At 47.7% G+C, this 18,299-nt stretch overlaps 1 protein-coding gene across 3 annotated transcripts in view; it reads left to right on the forward strand.

The window, feature by feature from the left end:
• The first annotated feature begins 242 nt into the window (after nt 1-242).
• Nucleotides 243-18,299, forward strand: part of PLEKHA2 (pleckstrin homology domain containing A2) — a 58,024-nt gene continuing 39,967 nt past the window's right edge. For 2 of the 3 annotated variants that reach the window (XM_080658619.1, XM_080658621.1), the window contains exons 1-2: nt 243-380; nt 11,850-12,013. In XM_080658619.1, the coding sequence (XP_080514745.1) occupies nt 11,873-12,013 (141 nt within the window). In that variant the 5' untranslated portion in view covers nt 243-380; nt 11,850-11,872. Of the gene's footprint in view, nt 381-11,828; nt 12,014-18,299 lie in introns of all 3 variants that reach the window. The other variant, XM_080658620.1, reaches the window with a different exon arrangement.

Here is an 18,299-nt window from a genome sequence, read left to right on the forward strand (position 1 = left end):
GCGAGGTGGTCAGGCCGCCTCCAGGGCGCCCGCCCCGCCTCCTCCGCGCAGCCCGCCGCGCCCGGCCGCGCCCCCTCCCACCCCGCGGCGCCCCGGCACCCCTCTCCTCCCCCAGCGGGCTCGGCGGAGCATTGTACTCACATCCGGGGCTGGGTTTTGCTTTAATGCGAAACGTAATTAACCCGGAAAAAAGAGCCGAGAGACAAGAGAGAAGGAGGGGGCGGGGTGGGGGGACAAGAGCGAGAGGAGCGAGAGGCACCGGGAGTTTGGCCGCGAGATAAAGAAATCCTCCGAGAGCGCCGGCCCCGCGGGCCGGAGGGGCGCGTCGCACCCCGATGTAACCCACGCACCCTGCCCGAGCCCGGCCCCTGCGCGGCGGGGTAAGTTGGGTGCTCCGCGGGCCGGGCCGGGAGCGGAGAGGCGCAGAGGGGCGCGCGGGGGCGGCGCGGGCTGGGGGAGCGGGGTCGCGCCGGCCCTGTGGCCGTCGGCCAAGGGGGAGGTCGCCGCAGCCCCGGTCGCCTCTCCTAGCCCCGGGAGAGCCTGGAGGCAGCCCCTCCTCCAGTCCTCCGGAGCGTCCGGGGTGGCCGAGGTCGCCGCCGTCAGGGGTCGGGCTGCGGGGGTGGGGCCGCGAGGAGGGTGGGGGCGGGCGTTCTGCTGAGCTGCATTTTCTCACGTTTGCAGCGGCGGAACTTCGTTGCGGGTTCTGGCTCTGGGGCAGCGGACCCGCAACTACTGCCCGAGCTGCGGGTAGGGCAGGAGAGCAGAGACCGTCCAGGCAAGTCCCTTGGGCACGTATTGGGCCGTGGAGACTCGTCTCTCTCTTTCCCTATCACCTTATTACAGGACAGGCCTAGTGTGCTTCCGTGGGGAGATCCCTTCCTTTCCCCTGGGTCCAGCCCGGCTCCGGCCTTTTGGAACTCCAGGCTACGGGGTGACTTGAAGAAAAACTGTCCTCAAATGCAGATTCGGTGCCAGGTTGGGAAAGCGCTTTGAGGGGATCTCTCTCTCTCTCTCTCTCTCTCTCTCTCTCTCTCTCTCTCTCTCTCTCTCAACTTCTTCCTCACCTTACGCGCTTCCCTTTTCTGCTGCAGCTCTCCAGTTCTGAAGACTGTTATTTCATCAAATTGGAAAAAAAAAAAAAGAGGCCTTGTAGGAAGGAAAAGTGTCCAGGCATGTCCTCCACTTTAGTCTTACACTTCTCCTCCCCTAGGCCAGCCCAGCCCAGCCCCCCACCTCCCAGCCTTTGGGCTTAAAGTTTCCTCCCTTCTTGGTGAGTGTGGGTTCAAGCTGTGTCTTCCCCTTTTAATTCCTCCCGCCCCTCCTCCTTTCTTTCTTTCGGACTCCAAATGGGGCTTTCTGAGGAGGGTAAACGGCAGAGAAGAGGGTGGGGGAACGCATTCTACCAGGACGCCAGCTGTGGCTCTTGGAGGCACCTCAGCCCACTGAGTGGTGGTTGCACTTGGGCTGAAGTTCCAGAATTGTACTCGTGTTGTTCTTAATATATCTGACTAAGTCAGTCTCCTTTCTGAAGCTTCATCATTTTTCTTTGTTTGGTGGCAAAGCCTTCAGAAACAGTAAAGCCGAAGAGGTTGAAAGAATAGAAATGTTTGTTTTCTATTTTATTTGGATTCAGTTGACATATATTGGATAACAAGGACATGAAAGGCAGTGACGAACAAAAAGCAGCCTCTGGCTTTTAGGGAGCTTCCAGTCTAGGAAGCTAAACAGATTCCTAGAACACAAAGCTGTGTGCTCAAATAGAGATCCAGCATGCTTTGAGAAACCAGAGGAGGCTTTTAAAAAGCATTGTCATCATTTCAGAGATTAACCTCCTTCACTTGAAGGCAGGTGACTCCTGTCATAGTGAAAGTCTAGCTTGTAGTCTAGACTCTGTGGCCAGCACAGGGTATGACATCGACTAGGTACTGAGTAAATGTTTGTAGAATGAATGAACGAATGAATGAATGACTGCAAGCACATGGGTTATTTGCATCTGTCCAAATGGAAGGAAAAAGAGCAGTGTGGCGGTGTTTCCAGCCTGGGAAATTCAGTCCATCAAGCTGGTTTACTCTGGATGTTGCCTTTACACTTAAGTAGTCTTCTGCTCTCTTTGTAATCCCCACTTTTTATAAAGTGTGACACACCTCCTGGAGTTCTAGTTGGCTGATGATGGGAGCCTTGCTCACTTCAGAGACGGGTAATCACTTAGATATTGACTTGGAAACCACCTACTCTTTGGTGGAGAGTTTGCAAAACCTTCTTTTCCTTTGTTGGTGTTTTCTTCTGTCTTCTGTATAAGGAAGTAGGGCCTACAAATCCCATCATGTCATCATAGTAAGTTGAGCCATATTTAGCTCAGTATTTCACCAAGTTTAAAATAAATCCTGAAGACAGGCAGGTTTTGGTTGGTGCCTACCTCTGGAGACATTCTGCAAAAGTGGGAAGGGAGATGCGTCAGCCCTACTTGCCAGATCCTCCCGAGCAGCCCCCTGCAGGCTTGCAGGGTGTTGTTGAGGTGCTGGAGCTCTAGAAGATCCAAGCAGCAGGGGCAGGGTCTTTTTTGTGCACATCCAGTTGTCCCTTCATTGATTTCCTGTCTTCTTCCTGGGGCAGGTGGACCGTTGGGCGATGCCCCTGTTAAAAGGCTGGAGCGCCTCAAATTAGATCTTGCTGTGGGCCACAGTGCAGTAAATATTTTCTGACTCACTGAAACTACTGGAGCACTATTTATTCTGGCTGATCTAGTCCTAGAGCTTGGAAAAGAGGATCTGGGTGCTGGAACATAGGGTTGCTCTGTCTTTTCCCACCATGAGCGGTTTGGGTTGCCTTACTTTCAGTTTTCCATCTGTCTTAGTGAGCTGGAGGGGACTCCAGCAATCTAATCTGTTAGGCTTTGGAAGGGAAGGAAGCAGAGCAAATATTATGGTTTGACAGCCTATGGGGAGAGAAGAATCCTAACCCTGCCCAATATAAGCCCATCATTAAGCCTGGGAATTGGACAGGGAGGGGAGATAGGGCAGCTGAGAGGTGGGAGGGATGGGGTCCCTTCCTTCCTGTTCTGAGGGGGCCTGTGCTTAGTGTAGTGGGACTTGTAATTGACCTTTATTCCAAATCTCGTGCTACTCTGTTCTCCCCTCCTCTGGCCCCTGCTGTTTGTTAAGCACAGCCAAACTTTTGGGCTTTATAACTTACCTTCTTTCTGGAAGCCCCTTCTCTGCCCTGACCTCCAGCGATTAAAGTGACTTGCAGAGGATTAAAGACTGGATTGGGCTCTCTCACCATGGAGGTCCCAGCTCTGCTGGTGCAGGAGCTCCTGACACTGACATTTCAGCTTTGGGCCTGTGGTGTGCTTTTCTGCCCATAGAGGTTGGCCAGCTGAGATAAAGGGGGTGGGAAGCCAAGCCTGCTTGTCCATTAGCTCCTGGGAAACACTGCCGGTAAAGTGCAAAGGCTAGTACTTGCTGTGCTATCAGCGAGGACTCATATTTGGCCATCCACTTGCAAAGTGGCTGTCTGCTATTGTGATCCTCCCTTGGGCGGAGCAGGAGGCAGCTTCAGCACCCCTTCCCTGGAGCCCGATAGGCTCAGCTGGGTTCTGCTAACTTTCAGGGAAAGCTGGCCAAGATGGAGTCTTTGGCTCTCTTGGATTTTTTTTCTAACCTCTTGGAGAATTTTGGAGAGGTAAAATATGGTTCTTGGAGTAGAGGCCAGAGGAAGGAAAACGTATGCCTTTCTTTGTGAGGGATAGCAGTGTCATGGCCTTTCCGTTGATATTTGCCTATTGATATTCGAGGGGCAGAGGTGGCCCTGCAGCCCTGGCCCTGCATTGGGCAGCTTTGTGGGAGTCACGGTAATCATATACTACTTGTTAGGCACTCCTCAGACATCTTAACAACAACTTTTGCCCAGTGCTTACTCTTTACCAGACGTCCTGGTCAGCACTTTTCACACATTATTTATTTCATTTAATTCCCCACAAGCAACCTTTGAAGTAGGTACAGTGATGCTCTCCATCTTGCAAACGAGGAAATAGGCCCAGAAAGCTCATCAGAGTCTGACTCTGAAACGCAGCCTCTTTCACTTCACTCTACCACATCAATGGGCAACTGAAATCAGCACACCCTTTTTCACGGTCACCTTCTTGCAAGAGTTTCATCAAACCCACTCATGCTGATCCGTCACCTGCACATCCTCCTTGTCACACCCAGCCCCTCCCTAAATTCAGGGTTGTGAGCACATACATGACTTTAGACAGATGCACTTACAGTTTCCTCTGGCACTCTCCAAAGGCTGGTAGAGAGGAGAAACAACCATGTTTTCTTTTCTTTTTCCTACGGCCCACATTGTAGTGGCTCACACTGTCAAGCTTTAAGTGAAGATTGTAACTCTGGGACTCCTGTGTGGTTATATAAGGCTAGGAAGGCCTACCGTGAAACTGAATTCATTGAGTCTTCTAAGTGGGGGACTTGGACCATTTTGCAGATTGGAGATCTCAGTTTTTACAGGCTCTTTATTTTAAAAAATATTTTTATTGATTTCAGAGAGGAAAGGAGAGGGAGAAAGAGATAGAAATATCAATGATGAGAATCATTGGTAGGCTGCCTCCTGCACGCCCCCTACTGGGGATTGAGCTGGCAACCTGGCATGTACCTTGATCAGAATCATACCCGGGACCCTTCAGTCTGTATGCCGGCGCTCTAACCACTGAGCAAACCGGCTAGGGCTTTACAGGCTATTTAGAAAACCGATGTGGCTGGCAGCTCGCCTACATGGTGACCTCTGGTGGAGGTGCTCTCTGGAGCCTTGAGCCGTGGCAGGCCTTTGTTTCCTGCTGGCTCCAGCAACCACATTTTCTCTGATCATAGATGAGGTCGCTGTTAAGCGAGGTCACGAGTGTTTAAAATATTTTGTTGTTTTTAGCATCTTTCTTGCAGTGGCATCAGTGGTCAGTTACTCCTGCCATGTCCCCCACGGTTTTTCCCTTAAACGTTTCTTGAGTGTCTCTTGCCCTCCATTCGAAGTTCTTGGGTCGAGTGGGGATTGAGCTGCTGTCTGTGTCGGGGAGCTTCTTTGCTGAACTTCCCCATTCCTGTAGATGTTTGCATTCCTCACCCTGAACTTCCGCTGGGAACATGTTCCCAGTACATTCCCTTCTCTCTCACATTACTCTCCTGCCTTAGACTGTTTGGAGTTCGCTCCGATGACATTTTCAAAATGCAGCGAGATTGTAACAGTAGGAGATAGATGCTCCCACACTTCCCAAGTTATCATCTTTGGCCCATTCTCAGGGATGTGTTCTGAAATAGCTAAGCCTGTGTTTCGCTGTTGTTCTGTGGTTTTTACTGCGCCCTTGGCATTGTTGAGGTTCCACAATACACGCCCATGGGTGCTGCAGTTTAATATAGGTAAGCGCTCTGCTCACATGGCCCCGCATCTCCCAGCAGTAGCTGAGTGCCCGCTCTTAACCTCCACACCCCAGTTCCTGTCTGCTGCATTACAGTCCTCGCTGAGACCACTGATGTCATTTCCCGATAAACTTTCTCCTGTAGAAATTTAGCAATTTCCTGTTGGTATCCCTGTTGCTCACCGACGCTGGCGCTCCCACCCTCTTTCTCCCACCATCAGTGGGCAATACGACAGGGATGTGCTTACTGCATGGCAAAAACCGCCTTCCTGACTGTTTTCTGGACTAAAATTGCTGAAATTCCCTGTCCTGCCAACACCGAGGAACATGAAAGAAAAAAATCTCCAAATTTAAAAAACAAATAAATTTTTAAAAAATTTTGGAACTTTTTATAAACTGGAGGTTAGATTATATCATAATGGGGCAATGCCATTTAAGACTTTATCTCTGTTATCCCTTTCTTTTTTTAAATATATTTTATTAATTTTTTACAGAGAGGAAGGGAGAGGGATAGAGAGTTAGAAACATCGATCAGCTGCCTCCTGCACACTCCCCACTGGGGATGTGCCCGCAACCAAGGTACATGCTCTTGACCGGAATCGCACCTGGGACCCTTCAGTCCGCAGGCCGACGCTCTATCCACTGAGCCAAACCGGTTAGGGCTGTTATCCCTTTCTCATATTTTTATACACCCCAACAGTGTCAGAATGGTCAGGCAGAGCCCTCTCCCTCACTGTATTCTTTCCCTTATCTCCAAACTACATTACTGATCTTAAAAATCAAGATGTACAATACAGCAAACGATTGCTTGCATGACTTAGTAGCTCTATACTTTTTAAAAAAAAAAATCTGTTCACCATCTCTTTATCTAGCCATTTATTTAAAAAATGTCAACCCTCTCTCTCAAATCTCAAGAAGGAAAATTCCAATGGGGGTCCTTGTTCGGTTCCCTTTTCTTTGGCGGGAGTGCTGGGCTTGTGTGGCTCAAGTCCTGTAGCAACAGAGGTCTAGAGGCATCGACTTGGGCATGAATATAGCCGGCTCCAAGGACAGGGGCTCCTCTTAGGAAGACCAGAGAGTAGGAACCAAACCTGTTGGGAAAGAATGAGCCTCTCTGAGAGGATGTTGAAATAGGAAGTAAGACACGCAGCTAGAATGGAGGGTGCCAACGCTCTCTGAGTAGGTACCTGGCTCTTGGGCAGTTGTGATGGGTGGGATATTGCTTTTAAAAGTCCCAAGAGAGCTCTCATGGAGGCAAGGTTTTACTTGTTTATAACTCTGGAGACTGGAGAAATGTGTTGTCAGCTTCAAAACATCTATGCTGGGGAAGAGGGTTTGTGTGGAGTTAAATAGTGTTCCTTCCTACTAAATAAAATAACACACATTCCCTGTAGAAAATTGGGGAAATACGGAAAATACACAAAAGTAAATAAAATTCACCCATAAGCCATAGATACTAACTGCTGATATCTTGGTGTCTGTATGTCAGTCTTTTTCTATCCAAATATAGAAATACAAAAATAATATTTAGAGGGTTGAGATCATATTATAAATCACATTATATCTTCAAAAATCTTATCGGGATATGGCTCTCCCTAATTCATTAGAAATGACTTAAAAACAGTTTTTAAATGATTGTGTAACATTTCCTTATGTGGATGTCTCATAATTTATTTAATTTTTCCTTAATCATTGGAGACATTCAGAGCATTTCCAACTTTTTGTTATTACAAAATCTATTGCAGTTGCTATCTTTTTATTTTAATCTTTATTTGCATCTTTGTTCATTTCGTTGGATAGAATCCTAGAAGTAGATTTACTGGGTCAACAGCTGTGAACATTTTTAGCTCTCTTGTTATATATTGCCAAACTGCTTCCCAGAAAGGTTCCGACTCCTGTCCCCGGTGTATAAGGATCTTAGGGGAATTTTTCAAGTAGATAACGTTTGTTTCAAGCAGCAGCCTTCTCTTTACTCTTTCACTTCTCCTGTTGTCTCTCTCTTCCATCGGGGTATGTTCTATTTCTTAGGGTCTTGGTCCCAGATATCACTTACATATTATGAGCCTGATAAAGATGCCAATTGCCTCAATTCCTAGGAGACAATTTTATTCTTGGCTTGAATCTCCTCCAGTGATGAAACGGAGGCACTGAGATGGGCAATTGAGGGGATATTTTGAAAAGAGAAACCTCCCACTGCCCCTGATCTCTGTAAGGTAGGCAGCCATTGACTCTTTCTTCATGAGCTTTGTCGGCTCAGCTAGCACATGTTGGCCAGGAATCTTGGTTTAATTGACATTTAACCCATTTTCTGCTGCTGATCAATGGGTAACTTCATGCAAATTCATTTTTTTTTTCCTCCAAAGTTTCATTGTCACTATAAATTAAATATTTAATATATTTTCATTTGCAGTACATACCTAGGAACTTATATACTGGGAAAATCTGGATCATAGAAAACTTTCCTTTTTTCTAATTTACTTTTCTTTAAAATACATTATTTAGTTATCTGCATTATGCGAGGCCATGTTTTGGTTTGGTTTGGGGTACGTGTGTGAGAGAGAGACAGAGACAGAGACAGAAAGAGATTGATTGGTATTGATTGGGGGCACATAGCAATTTGATTCGCATTTCACAAAGTCCACGAAGGAAGATGAAGCAGGAAATGGTCTCAAGAATTGTAAAAAAAATCATAAGCTATGAATTAGTCATATTGTTGCTTGGAATTTATGTTGTTTCGTTGTAAAAGAAGAAACAAAGCATGAAAATATGAATTTCAGCATCATTTATTGAATGTAATCTAACTGTAATGTTGAATGTAATCGAACTGAAAAATTGAATGTAATCGGTGTAATCACAGAGAAATGGTTAAGTAAATTACAGTAAATACAGTCCAGTAATATTATGCAACCATTAAAAACAACGATTACAAAGACTATGTAGCAACATGGAACATGTTTATGATACAATTTAAATTTTTAAAAAGGCCGATTATGTAGACAGTGGCATGAAAAAGCATGCAGAAGTGAAAATGGCTGGCTAGAGTGATCTTTTGGAAATGACGACATTGTATTGTGGTCTTTGCACTAAGCACGGAAAACACTAGGGAGGTTTGGCATGCTTTGGAAAGATAGGGAGGGTGCTGAGTGGGGTGGACCAAGGTCCCTTCCTGCACAGATGTCTGTTCTCTTTGTCTTCCATGTATTGTGAAGGCTAAGAAGCTACTTGCTGGGTGGTTTCATTGTGGTGTTAGAGCTAAGGTGAAGAGGCTAGGCTGAGAGAGGGGTATCTGGTGCTTTACGCCAGCAAGGAGAACACTTTGCATATTGCCCCAGGAGATGGGGAGAAAGTCAGTGTCAGTATCTGGGGCCTAGGGCATGCTGGGATTGGGGCAACTCCTGGGTCCCACTACCCAATGTCACCCTCTACCCAATATTTTTCACACTGGGGAATTGAAGTTAAAAATGAAATTTAAGGTAACAAGTGATTTTAGAGTCAGAAAACAGGCTAAAACTATATAACTGGAGGAAAGTTCTGAGTTAGGAAGAACATTTCAAAGCCTTGTCTTGGTCTTGATAGGGGAATTTTGGGGTGACAGTATGTGTGTGTGCATACTATAGTACCAGTTGCTAGCTCTTTCCTTTCTCCCTTCACTGCCCAGTTGTTTGGGCCAAACCTGGAGTGGCAGAGTGAATTGTATTAGAGGGACCCCTCTGGGAAAAAGAGGAGCAACAGCAGAGACTTGGAAGATGATGGTGACAGCTCTGAGGCAGGGAGGGGGCAGCAGGCTCTCTGTACCAAATCTTAGCAGCTGTGGTGACAAGGACGGTACAAATGGGGTCTGAATGAGCTGGCAGAGGGTTGGGGGTAGGACCTCAGGTTTGTGTTCTGTGTCTGGCTTTGAGCATGTCACTTCTGTGTGGGCCGGCTGGTTGCAACCACGTGTCCCTGGGATGCTGGTTCTCCTGCCGCTGATCCTTCCCCCACCTCCCACACTCTCGACGCGCTCTGTGACTCAGCGGCTTCTCAGGACATCTGAGCAGCTTCTTTTTTTTTCTGGGGCTAGAACCACAGTCAGGAGATGTTGTCACCAGAACGCTTCCTTTCATTACCTTTCCTTTTGGTACATGCCGGTCTTCTCCCCTCCAGGGATCCACGCAGATGGGAAGCCCTCTGCACCACAGTGGGCTGTTGGAGGACTGTGGAAAGAGTGCCTCCTCTAGCCGCTGACTTGAGAAAAAGACGGGCACTGACTAATCCTGGTGGCTGAAAAGGGGGCATGTGAAAGCCAGCATGAAGTTGGGTGCTGTGCATGAAGTTAGGCCCAGAGGCAGCCGGCTTTGTTATCCCACTGCATTTTTATGCTTTCTCTTAGAAATGCCCCTGGAGTGGCAAGTCCTGAAACCCCTGGAAATGCTGTCTGTGGCTGCTTCAAGGGACTTGCCTCGTTTTCTTGAGGGATGGGTGTGCTCCCATCTCCTGTGCACTCTCAGTGGGAGCTGGCCCAGCCTTTCTGCAGGGGACTCCTGCTTTTCCCTATTCCTGGGGGGAAGCTGTATCCTCTCTCAGGGACATGCTCCCTCCCCAACCATCGCCAGGCCTCTCGCCTTCCCATCTTTGACCCAGTGTCTGCAAGAAGACTTCACGTTCCTCCCATGGCGTTTGTTCCTAACTCTTGGCTTGTCTCCATGTCTCTCCCTTTCCTGTGCTCACACTTGCTCAGCTGTGGAACGGGAGCTGGGAGGAAGCTTGGCTCGGGAAGGCACGGAGAAGCAGGGCCCCTGGCTGCAGGTATCTGTGCCAGACAGGATGCTCCTTAGTGCAGGGCTGTTTCTCCCCTCAACCCCACCCTGCCATTGCCCCACACTTCTTCCTTCTCCGCTGCCATCTTTTTAATCCTCCTCTTTCCACTTCTTATTCTTTCTCACCTCCTCTTTTATTACTCCTTTTATGTCCTTTGCCCTGTTTCCCTGCCTGCTTTATTCTTTTGTCCCCCTTCATTGACCCGGCAAGTAGCCGTGGGATCTCCTTTCTGACTGAGTCATCTGTCCCCATTGGGGTTCTGGCCCGATCTTACCTAGAATCAAGAGATTCACTGTTCGTTGGTATCCTTGTGTGTGGGGGGGCATATTTTTCCTTGAGGCAGCCTTTTGACACTGCCAGGCCCCTTGTGGGGGTGGGAGAGAACAGACTGTCTTACCAGTCACCACCCTTAGAATTCTCTGCTCTCCTAGGAATGGGTCTTCTTGCTAGTGGACCTGCTCCCTGGGTCTGGGAGACTATAGGTGTGGCGTCTCGGTAGCTTGCTTGCTGATCAATGTTGTAGTGCAGGGCATGGCCTTAGGTGGGCCTTCTTACGACTTTGCTTAGTTGTAGACTAAAAACCATGGTGGCCTTGGTTGTCAGTGCATTTTGTTTGTTGCAGCCAAGCAGGACCAGGGGTGAGCGGTGTCTGTCCCTGAAAGTCTAAATGGTGTTTTCTAATCCTTGTGGGACCCTGTGCATCAGGTTGGGTGCTTGTGGGAAGTTGTTCCCATTCCTTTGAAAGGAGAACAGAGCTCCTGGCCTTTCCGACGGCTCTTCAGAGAGACGGCAGGAAACCACAAGGAGAGGGGAGTCCGGCCTGAGGGTGTGGCATGTCCCACGACACTGAGACCTTCTTCTGGAGTCAGCCACAGTGTGCAGGGGTTGGGGCTCTCTTCCGACCCCTCCTTCTTTCAGTTACAAGTGGCCCCGGGGTCACAGCAAAGTGAAGTGAGTGTGGCAGGAACCCTCAGGTTAACTCTTTGGTATCTTCATGGATCCGGAGGGACTGCTGTTTATGATTGAACTCCTGGCAAAGTTTTATCCAGGCATTTGAACTGGAGCTTAAATCCTTTCTGAGGTAGTTTCCTTATGTATAAAACTGGGTTATAACCTACTTTCTAAGGCTTTTGTGAAGAGTAATAATACTCAGTGTTTATGAAGAACTTAATATGCACCAAGCAGTTAATTTTCACCAAAATTGAAATATGAGGTACAGGTACTGTTATTATCCCCATTTTATAGTTGCAGAAACTGAGGTGCACAAAGATTACATAGTTTGTGGTCACACAGTAAGTGGCCAGAACTGGAATTGGAACCCCAGCCTTTGACCCAAAATCTAGGCGTGTATCCTCTATGCATGTAAAGTTGCCTAACACTCTGCTCGCTTCATAAGAGAGCCTCAGGAAAGTTAGGTGATACATGTCAGTGGGTTTTGATGACTGCTTACGAATGGAATTGGTAAAAGGTTTCCAGGGTCTGGTTGGGGAAAACATTTGGTGCCCTGGGGAAAGAAGTCAATGCAAGAAATTGCCAGTCCAGCTTCTCACAGAGGTGAGTCAAGCCAGAGGGAGGTTCCCGCAGGCCCTGAGGCAGGGCCCACTTTACCCTCCTTCTCAACCAGCACCTCCCTCCTGCCATGCAGGGTGATGTGAGCAGAGCCCAGGAATGCCTTATGTGGATCGGCAGAACCGAATCTGTGGGTTTCTGGACATCGAGGAGAATGAGAACAGTGGCAAGTTTCTGCGGAGGTACTTCATTCTGGACACCCAGGCCAACTACCTTCTCTGGTACATGGACAACCCCCAGGTGAGAGACTACGGGGGAAGGAGAAGGGTGGCTGGCTGCCTATCACTGCCTGGGAGGAATGCACATGGGATTAGCCTCAGGGCTTCATCTTTCATGAGTAGCACCAACCTGCAGGTCAGTAAGGAGGGGAACCGCCCCCCCGCCCCTCACACACACACACACACATGCATGCACATACAGGAAATCATCCCCGATTTTAGCTCTAGAAAAAACGCATCTCTCCTGACCCAGGGGATCTGGTGTCTTTTCTCACACTCAGGAATGTAATACTTACAAAGTCAGGCAGGGGCCAGCCAGGCTGGATCCAGGCTCTGAAGCCTGGGTTGCTCCCTCTCACCTCTCTGGTTAGGGCTGTGGCCTTGTGGCCTCTCCTGCTCTTCCAGTCTGGGGCCCTCCCCAGCAGGGAATGTGACCTGGTTCCCGAGCTGGACAAAAGTCGGACTTCTCTGGTCTCCTGCATCGAGTCAGGAGACCCAATACTGGGTTGGAGGTGACCCTGGAAGTCACCTAGTTTTGCTTCCTTGCACTAGAGATGAAAAAAGCTGAGTCTCAGACATTGGAATCAGCAGGGGCCTCCTGAGTTTTATTGCCATGCCTGGGAGTCCCTGGAGTCGTCCCCGGTCTGGGAAGAAGTTGCTCTTGCCCTGATGTGGGATCTCAAGTCTTTTTTTCTGGTGCTGGGAGTGCTTTGGCTCTTTACTTCGCACTGCCCTAGAGCAGTTTGGTGCAATGAGGCTCCAAAGACTGGCGTGGCCCTTGAACGGCAAAATCATATGGCCATGTTGGAGTGGGGTGGGGTGTGGGCCTGAGATTTGGCTCCGGTTCAGAGACTTGGAAAGAGGAAAGTCTGAGTGTTGGGGGATGAATTCAGTCTTAAAGATGTGAAGTGGGAAAAGAGTCCTGTGAGTCCCTAGGTCATTATCCGGGGACTAGCCCTCTAGAGACCTTTGGCATTTGTCCTCTGAATTTGATGGCTGGGAGAAAACACTGTGGATAACAGAAAACATACTCAGAGACCAGCTGCTGTGAATCAGCCTCTCCAGGAAAGACTTTAATCCTAAATAGAACTGTGCCCCCTGTTTTACCCCACATTCCTGTTAAACCTTCTGTTGGTTACTCTTATTTAAAATGCTGAGCATGCAGGATAAAACGTACGTACGGACGCTTACGGCCTTGACTTAGCCTGGAATGCTTGCCTCTTACAATGTTTTGTTTTTGGGTTTGCCTTCAGGCTCTGCTGTATCATTTTCCCTGCTTTTGCTCTGTAGAGGTGCCCACAGCTAAGTCAACAGATCTACTGTGAAAGAAGTAGCATCTTAGGTGCCACTTCCCCACCGTTGGAGGAACTCAAAATCAAGTCTTGTGGCCAGTAGATGTGATTTCGGGCATGCCAGGGTTGAGCCCAGTGACTTATCGGAGTCTGATCATTTCTTTTCCCTTTTTCTTCCTTTGCATACCTTCTCCCATGTACCTGCCATGTTAGTTCAGGTAACTCAAATGTATTTCTATCCTGATTCAGCTGCTTAGTGCTATGCTTTCTACTAGGACTGTTCTTAATGCAAATTCACTTGCGTGGGGAATTCTGCCTAGCTGTTGCCAGCTACCTCCCCTGAGAGTTGGACCCTCCTTCATACTCTGGGCCACAGACTGAGTCCTTTATTTATTTACTTATGTAAAAGTATATTTTTATTGATTTCAGAGAGGAAGTGAGAGATAGAAACATCAACAATGAGAATCATTGATCTGCCTCCTGCACGCCCCCTACTGGGGATCAAGCCCGCAACCCAGGCATGTGCCCTTGACCGGAATCAAACCTGGGACCCTTCAGTCCGCAGGCCAGTGCTCTATCCACTGAGTCAAACTGGCTAGGGCACACAGACTGAGTCTTGCTGTCAGTGACATGTTACCCAAGACCACAGTGTCACCATTTCCAATCTCAAATGTTGCCAGTTGTCAAGATTTCTCTTGCTCTTTCCTGCCTTCTAGTATGACTGTTCCTTGGTTCCAGAACCTGCAGTAACCTTGGATGCTGGGCCTTGGGCTTCTTCCTGGGGTGTCTGGGGTCAGCCTCTGTGCAGGTCGCACCCTGCCCAGGGCAGCCTCCTGTGCTTCCCTGCCATTGGAGCTCTCAGGATGCTCTTTGTGCTAGAGCCTTCTTTGAGCTTGAGTTACCAAATAAAAGCCCCTGTTGGAGATTCTTTACATTTTCCCTGGAGGCAGAAATTTCAGCTGGCTTGGCACATGCCTAAAAAAGGAGAGTCTAGCTGTGACACAGCAATATTTCAGAACATTTTACTTCTTTAGTTGTTGGCTTAGCTCTTTGTTGTGTTAATGGCCAAACAGCCATTCTAGACTTGAGAGTGGATATTTTTGTAAGTTGAAGAATAGTGTTAGTGAATAGTTACTACTATGTGCCAAGCACTGTTCTAAAGACTTCATTGGGTTTTCATTTCATTCTGACAAGAGTCTAATTGGTAGGTATTACTGTCCCCATTCTTAAGGGGAGGTGGGTGAGGCAGAGAGGGGAAGAGATTTGCCCATGGTTACATAATAAGAAAGAGGCAGGGCCAGGATTCTAACCTGGCAGTCTGACTCCAGTTCCCCTGCTGTCAGTGCTGATAGTGAGGCAGTCATCTTATTCTTACCTGGGAGGAAGGAGAGCTTTCAGAAGTAGTCTCTGATTAAGAGATAGAAGCCAGAGAGGACTCTTGGGGCTGGGAGCTCCTAGATGGCAGGGGGCTCATCTGGCTTAGCTTTTGATCCATAGTGTCCAGCATTTGATGAATGTGTGCTCATTGAATGAATGGATGAATGAACTAAAGAGGGCCAGGTAAAGGGGGTCAGAGGGAGGCCTTTATGAAATGCAGAGTGCCCCACACCATTCTCCTGTGGTTGGGACATGGCCTACACCAAGTGGAAGTTCTGTAGAGTGTCGGGAGTCAGGAGAAGAGGGACTGGAGCTGGTCTCAAGAGCAAACTGGAGGGTTTTGTTCTGTCCCTGTGAAGAGAGACATTGGGAACTCCCTTCAGTCATTGACCATCTTACTTGTATAGGGAAAAGGAAACACCTGATATAATATCTTAGTTATTTAATAAACATTAATAAGTGGGCGGTTTTCCGAACCCAGGTCTCTGATCTTTGCCTGTTTAAGCCACGTGGTGTTTATGGAGCCAGTTTTTACTACCACTGTTCCTACTGTTATTACTCACTGAAGGTTATACTTACTGAGTCTTGGTTACATACGTTGCATGTATCATGTCATCAAGTCCTCACAATAATCCTGGGACTCAGGGACTATCAACACTCTGACAGTATTCTGCAAGGTGCAGAAAAGTCTGGCGACTGCTGAAAGTTGCACAGGTGGTAGGTGCAAAGTCAGGTCTGTCTGACTCGAGTGTCTGCACTCTTCACCCTTGTCTGCTTCCTTCCTCCTGCTGATGTTTGTGCTCAGCCTGGGCAAGGTCCTGTAGACGAGGTGGTTGGGAGCTCAGTGAGGTATTTGCCACAGAGAAGCTTCAGGTTCAGTTGGGGAGATGAAGACAATATACATAAAACTAAAGTGCGGAAAAGCTGAGTCCATTTTTATAATAGGACTAGAGGCCCAGTGCATGAAATTCGTGCACAGATAAGGTTCCTAGGCCTGGCTGGCGATCAGGGCCAATCAGGGCCTTCTGGCTGCCAGCCGGCCGGCTGGGGCCTTCCTTCCCCAGCTGCCAGCTGCCAGCCAGGGCCTTCCTTTGTTCCGCACCACCCCCTGGTGGTCAGCGCAGGTCATAGGGAGTGATCGAACTCCCAAGGGGATGCTTTGCGTATTAGCCTTTTATATATAGAGATAGCATATCATGAAGTTGAAGCACCCAGATGCCAGTATTTTGGTTGAAGGAGAAGGGGGTTGCAGTATTCCCTGCTGCCCATCTGGGCAAGAGGAGGACCTGGAGGTGGAGTCTTAGATGGACTGTTTTCAGGCCTGGGAGGTAAGAGATCAATGATCAAATCCTGGCTCAGCCACTAAGCTATTTTGTACTTACGCAAGTCATTTATCCTCCCTGGACCAAGGGCCCTCAATATGGTCCTTAACATGGCTTTTGGCCCTTTATGTCCTGGAGGGCTGAGAATAGAGTAAGATCCTTGAGTTCAGTAACACCATTTAGCACGTAGTTGCTACATGTTCCCTGTGTGCCAGACACCATCAAATGCTGAGGCCTCAGCAGGGAACAGGACAGAGTCTTCGCCTTCATGGATCTTACACTGTAGCTGGGGAGCTAGATGACTAAATGAAAATGTGGCAGGGAGAGAGCTGCAGGGCATCCCTGTATGGAAGGGTAGCACTAAATCCAAGTCTGAAAGTGATTGCTACAAGTGATTCACATTCGTAGAGCACTTTACAGGTTTTGGGGTATTTGCATTTACAATTTGGTGGTTATGCACCCGGAAGGGATGGGTAGAGGAGGATGTTCTCAGTTTGGGGCAGAGGCAGCACCAAGGAGGGAGGGTGAGCCCGCCTGGTTCGAGGGTGTTTAAAGTCTGGTTCCCTAGATGTGGGTTTGTGGCAGGTTCTTTATTAAGGAGACAGACTGAGACTGTCAAGTGTGCTGGGAGCAGGACACGGAAGGGGAGGAAGCCAGACGAAGGCGTGAGCTCAGGAGAAGTCCGCAGAGGGTGGGGGAGGCCTTAGCCTAGTGCTGCAGGAGGGCTGATAGTGAGGCCTAAGGGTTGTCCCAAGAGCACTGAGCTTCCGTATGCCCCGCTGGACCGTCGCTGGTTCTGGCTCTACAAATGTGGGCGAACGGCTCCCATGGCCCAACGGCAGCCTTCCGAAGTAGAGCTGCAGGTGCCGGCCATTGCAAGCACAGCAACACATGGAAACAGGAGACCAGCGACAGTGTCTGCTCCAGGGAGGAGTCATGCATGTTAGGGGGCAGCCTGTGTGGTCCATGTAGATCCTTGTACGCCGGCCAGAATTTAGTTTTGATGTAGTAAGGCAAGGAAGCGAGGTTTTTTAATACAGGCACTGATGACACCGGACTGATCTAGGATGAAACCCATTAGCTAAAAAGGAAAGTTTCCATTAGCTATAAATGGAAAGTTTCAATATTATTGATTAAGGCCACTGATTTGGCTAATGCATTTAAAAATCAATATGCTGACAATATCAGGCACGCAAATGATTCTTGAATAGAAACAAACAGCTGGATTTTCCTTAAAGCATTTCTATAATATGATGGCAACAGCACTTAATTTTAATTTAATGTTGGTCCCTATCATGCCAGAGGGGATGACATTCCTTAATAAGGCTTTTCTCCTTTATTACCATGACCTACAGAGTAACTAAGCATGTTTTAGTTGCACAGCAACGCTTACGTTCCAAAGTCTAATGCCCGCTTGGCTAAGTAATTGCACGACTAAATTATACAGCCCTGAACAAAGGAGAAACAGGAGCATGAAAACAGTATTGCACTAGATTGTTGTTCTTGTCAAATTTACTCTGTAAAATGTCTTTTCTCTCTTTGACCAAAAAATGCTCAGATGCTTTTACTTTTCAAAATACCTGTAATATCCAAAAAGATTGCATCTCTGAATTTCTCCTGGTATCTATAAGGCCTCAATAAAACCCTTTATTTTATTTTATTTTATTTATTTTATTTTATTTTATTTTATTTTATTTTATTTTATTTTATATAAGCTGAAAGCAGTTTTTCCATTGAAAGGGGCAAAGAGCTTTAGCTGTGAATATTTGGCTGCATTTTGGTAGAAAGCATATGGAGGAGCGGTAGGAAATTATCTTAATATGTAATGTATAATGGACAATAGTTTTTGTCTTAAAGTCTAGGCAAAAATAGTGTGTGTGCATTTTAAAAATTGCACAAGGTTTTCTATATCAGAAACCTTCTTGAGCAAAATTTGGCTGAAATCCAATAACATTTAAAAGATTTTTGTCTAATATGCTTCACCTGTCAAAATGCCAAGAACCAGTGAGATAACTTTTTTAAAAACTGGCCAATCGATGCACATGGCACCAAATCTGAAATGTGGCAACGCTGACACAGTGACGGCTTCCTTCCTCCCACTCCTGTTCCCCAGGTGCTAGTTCCTCTGGCCAGAGGCAGTATTACCACTTCCATGTGTGTCTGTCCACAGATACTCGCTGCATATATAAGCATTGTGCTAACTCTCAGATCTTCAACAAGTGTATGGGCAAAGTGTTTTTAATTCATGGATTTTGTGTAATTGGTATATTAGCTATCTATGTGACACATGATTTCAAGGGTTAAGTAGAATTTCTGG

This window comes from Plecotus auritus (assembly GCF_963455305.1).
Source record: "Plecotus auritus genome assembly, chromosome: 3".
Lineage (NCBI taxonomy): Eukaryota > Metazoa > Chordata > Mammalia > Chiroptera > Vespertilionidae > Plecotus > Plecotus auritus.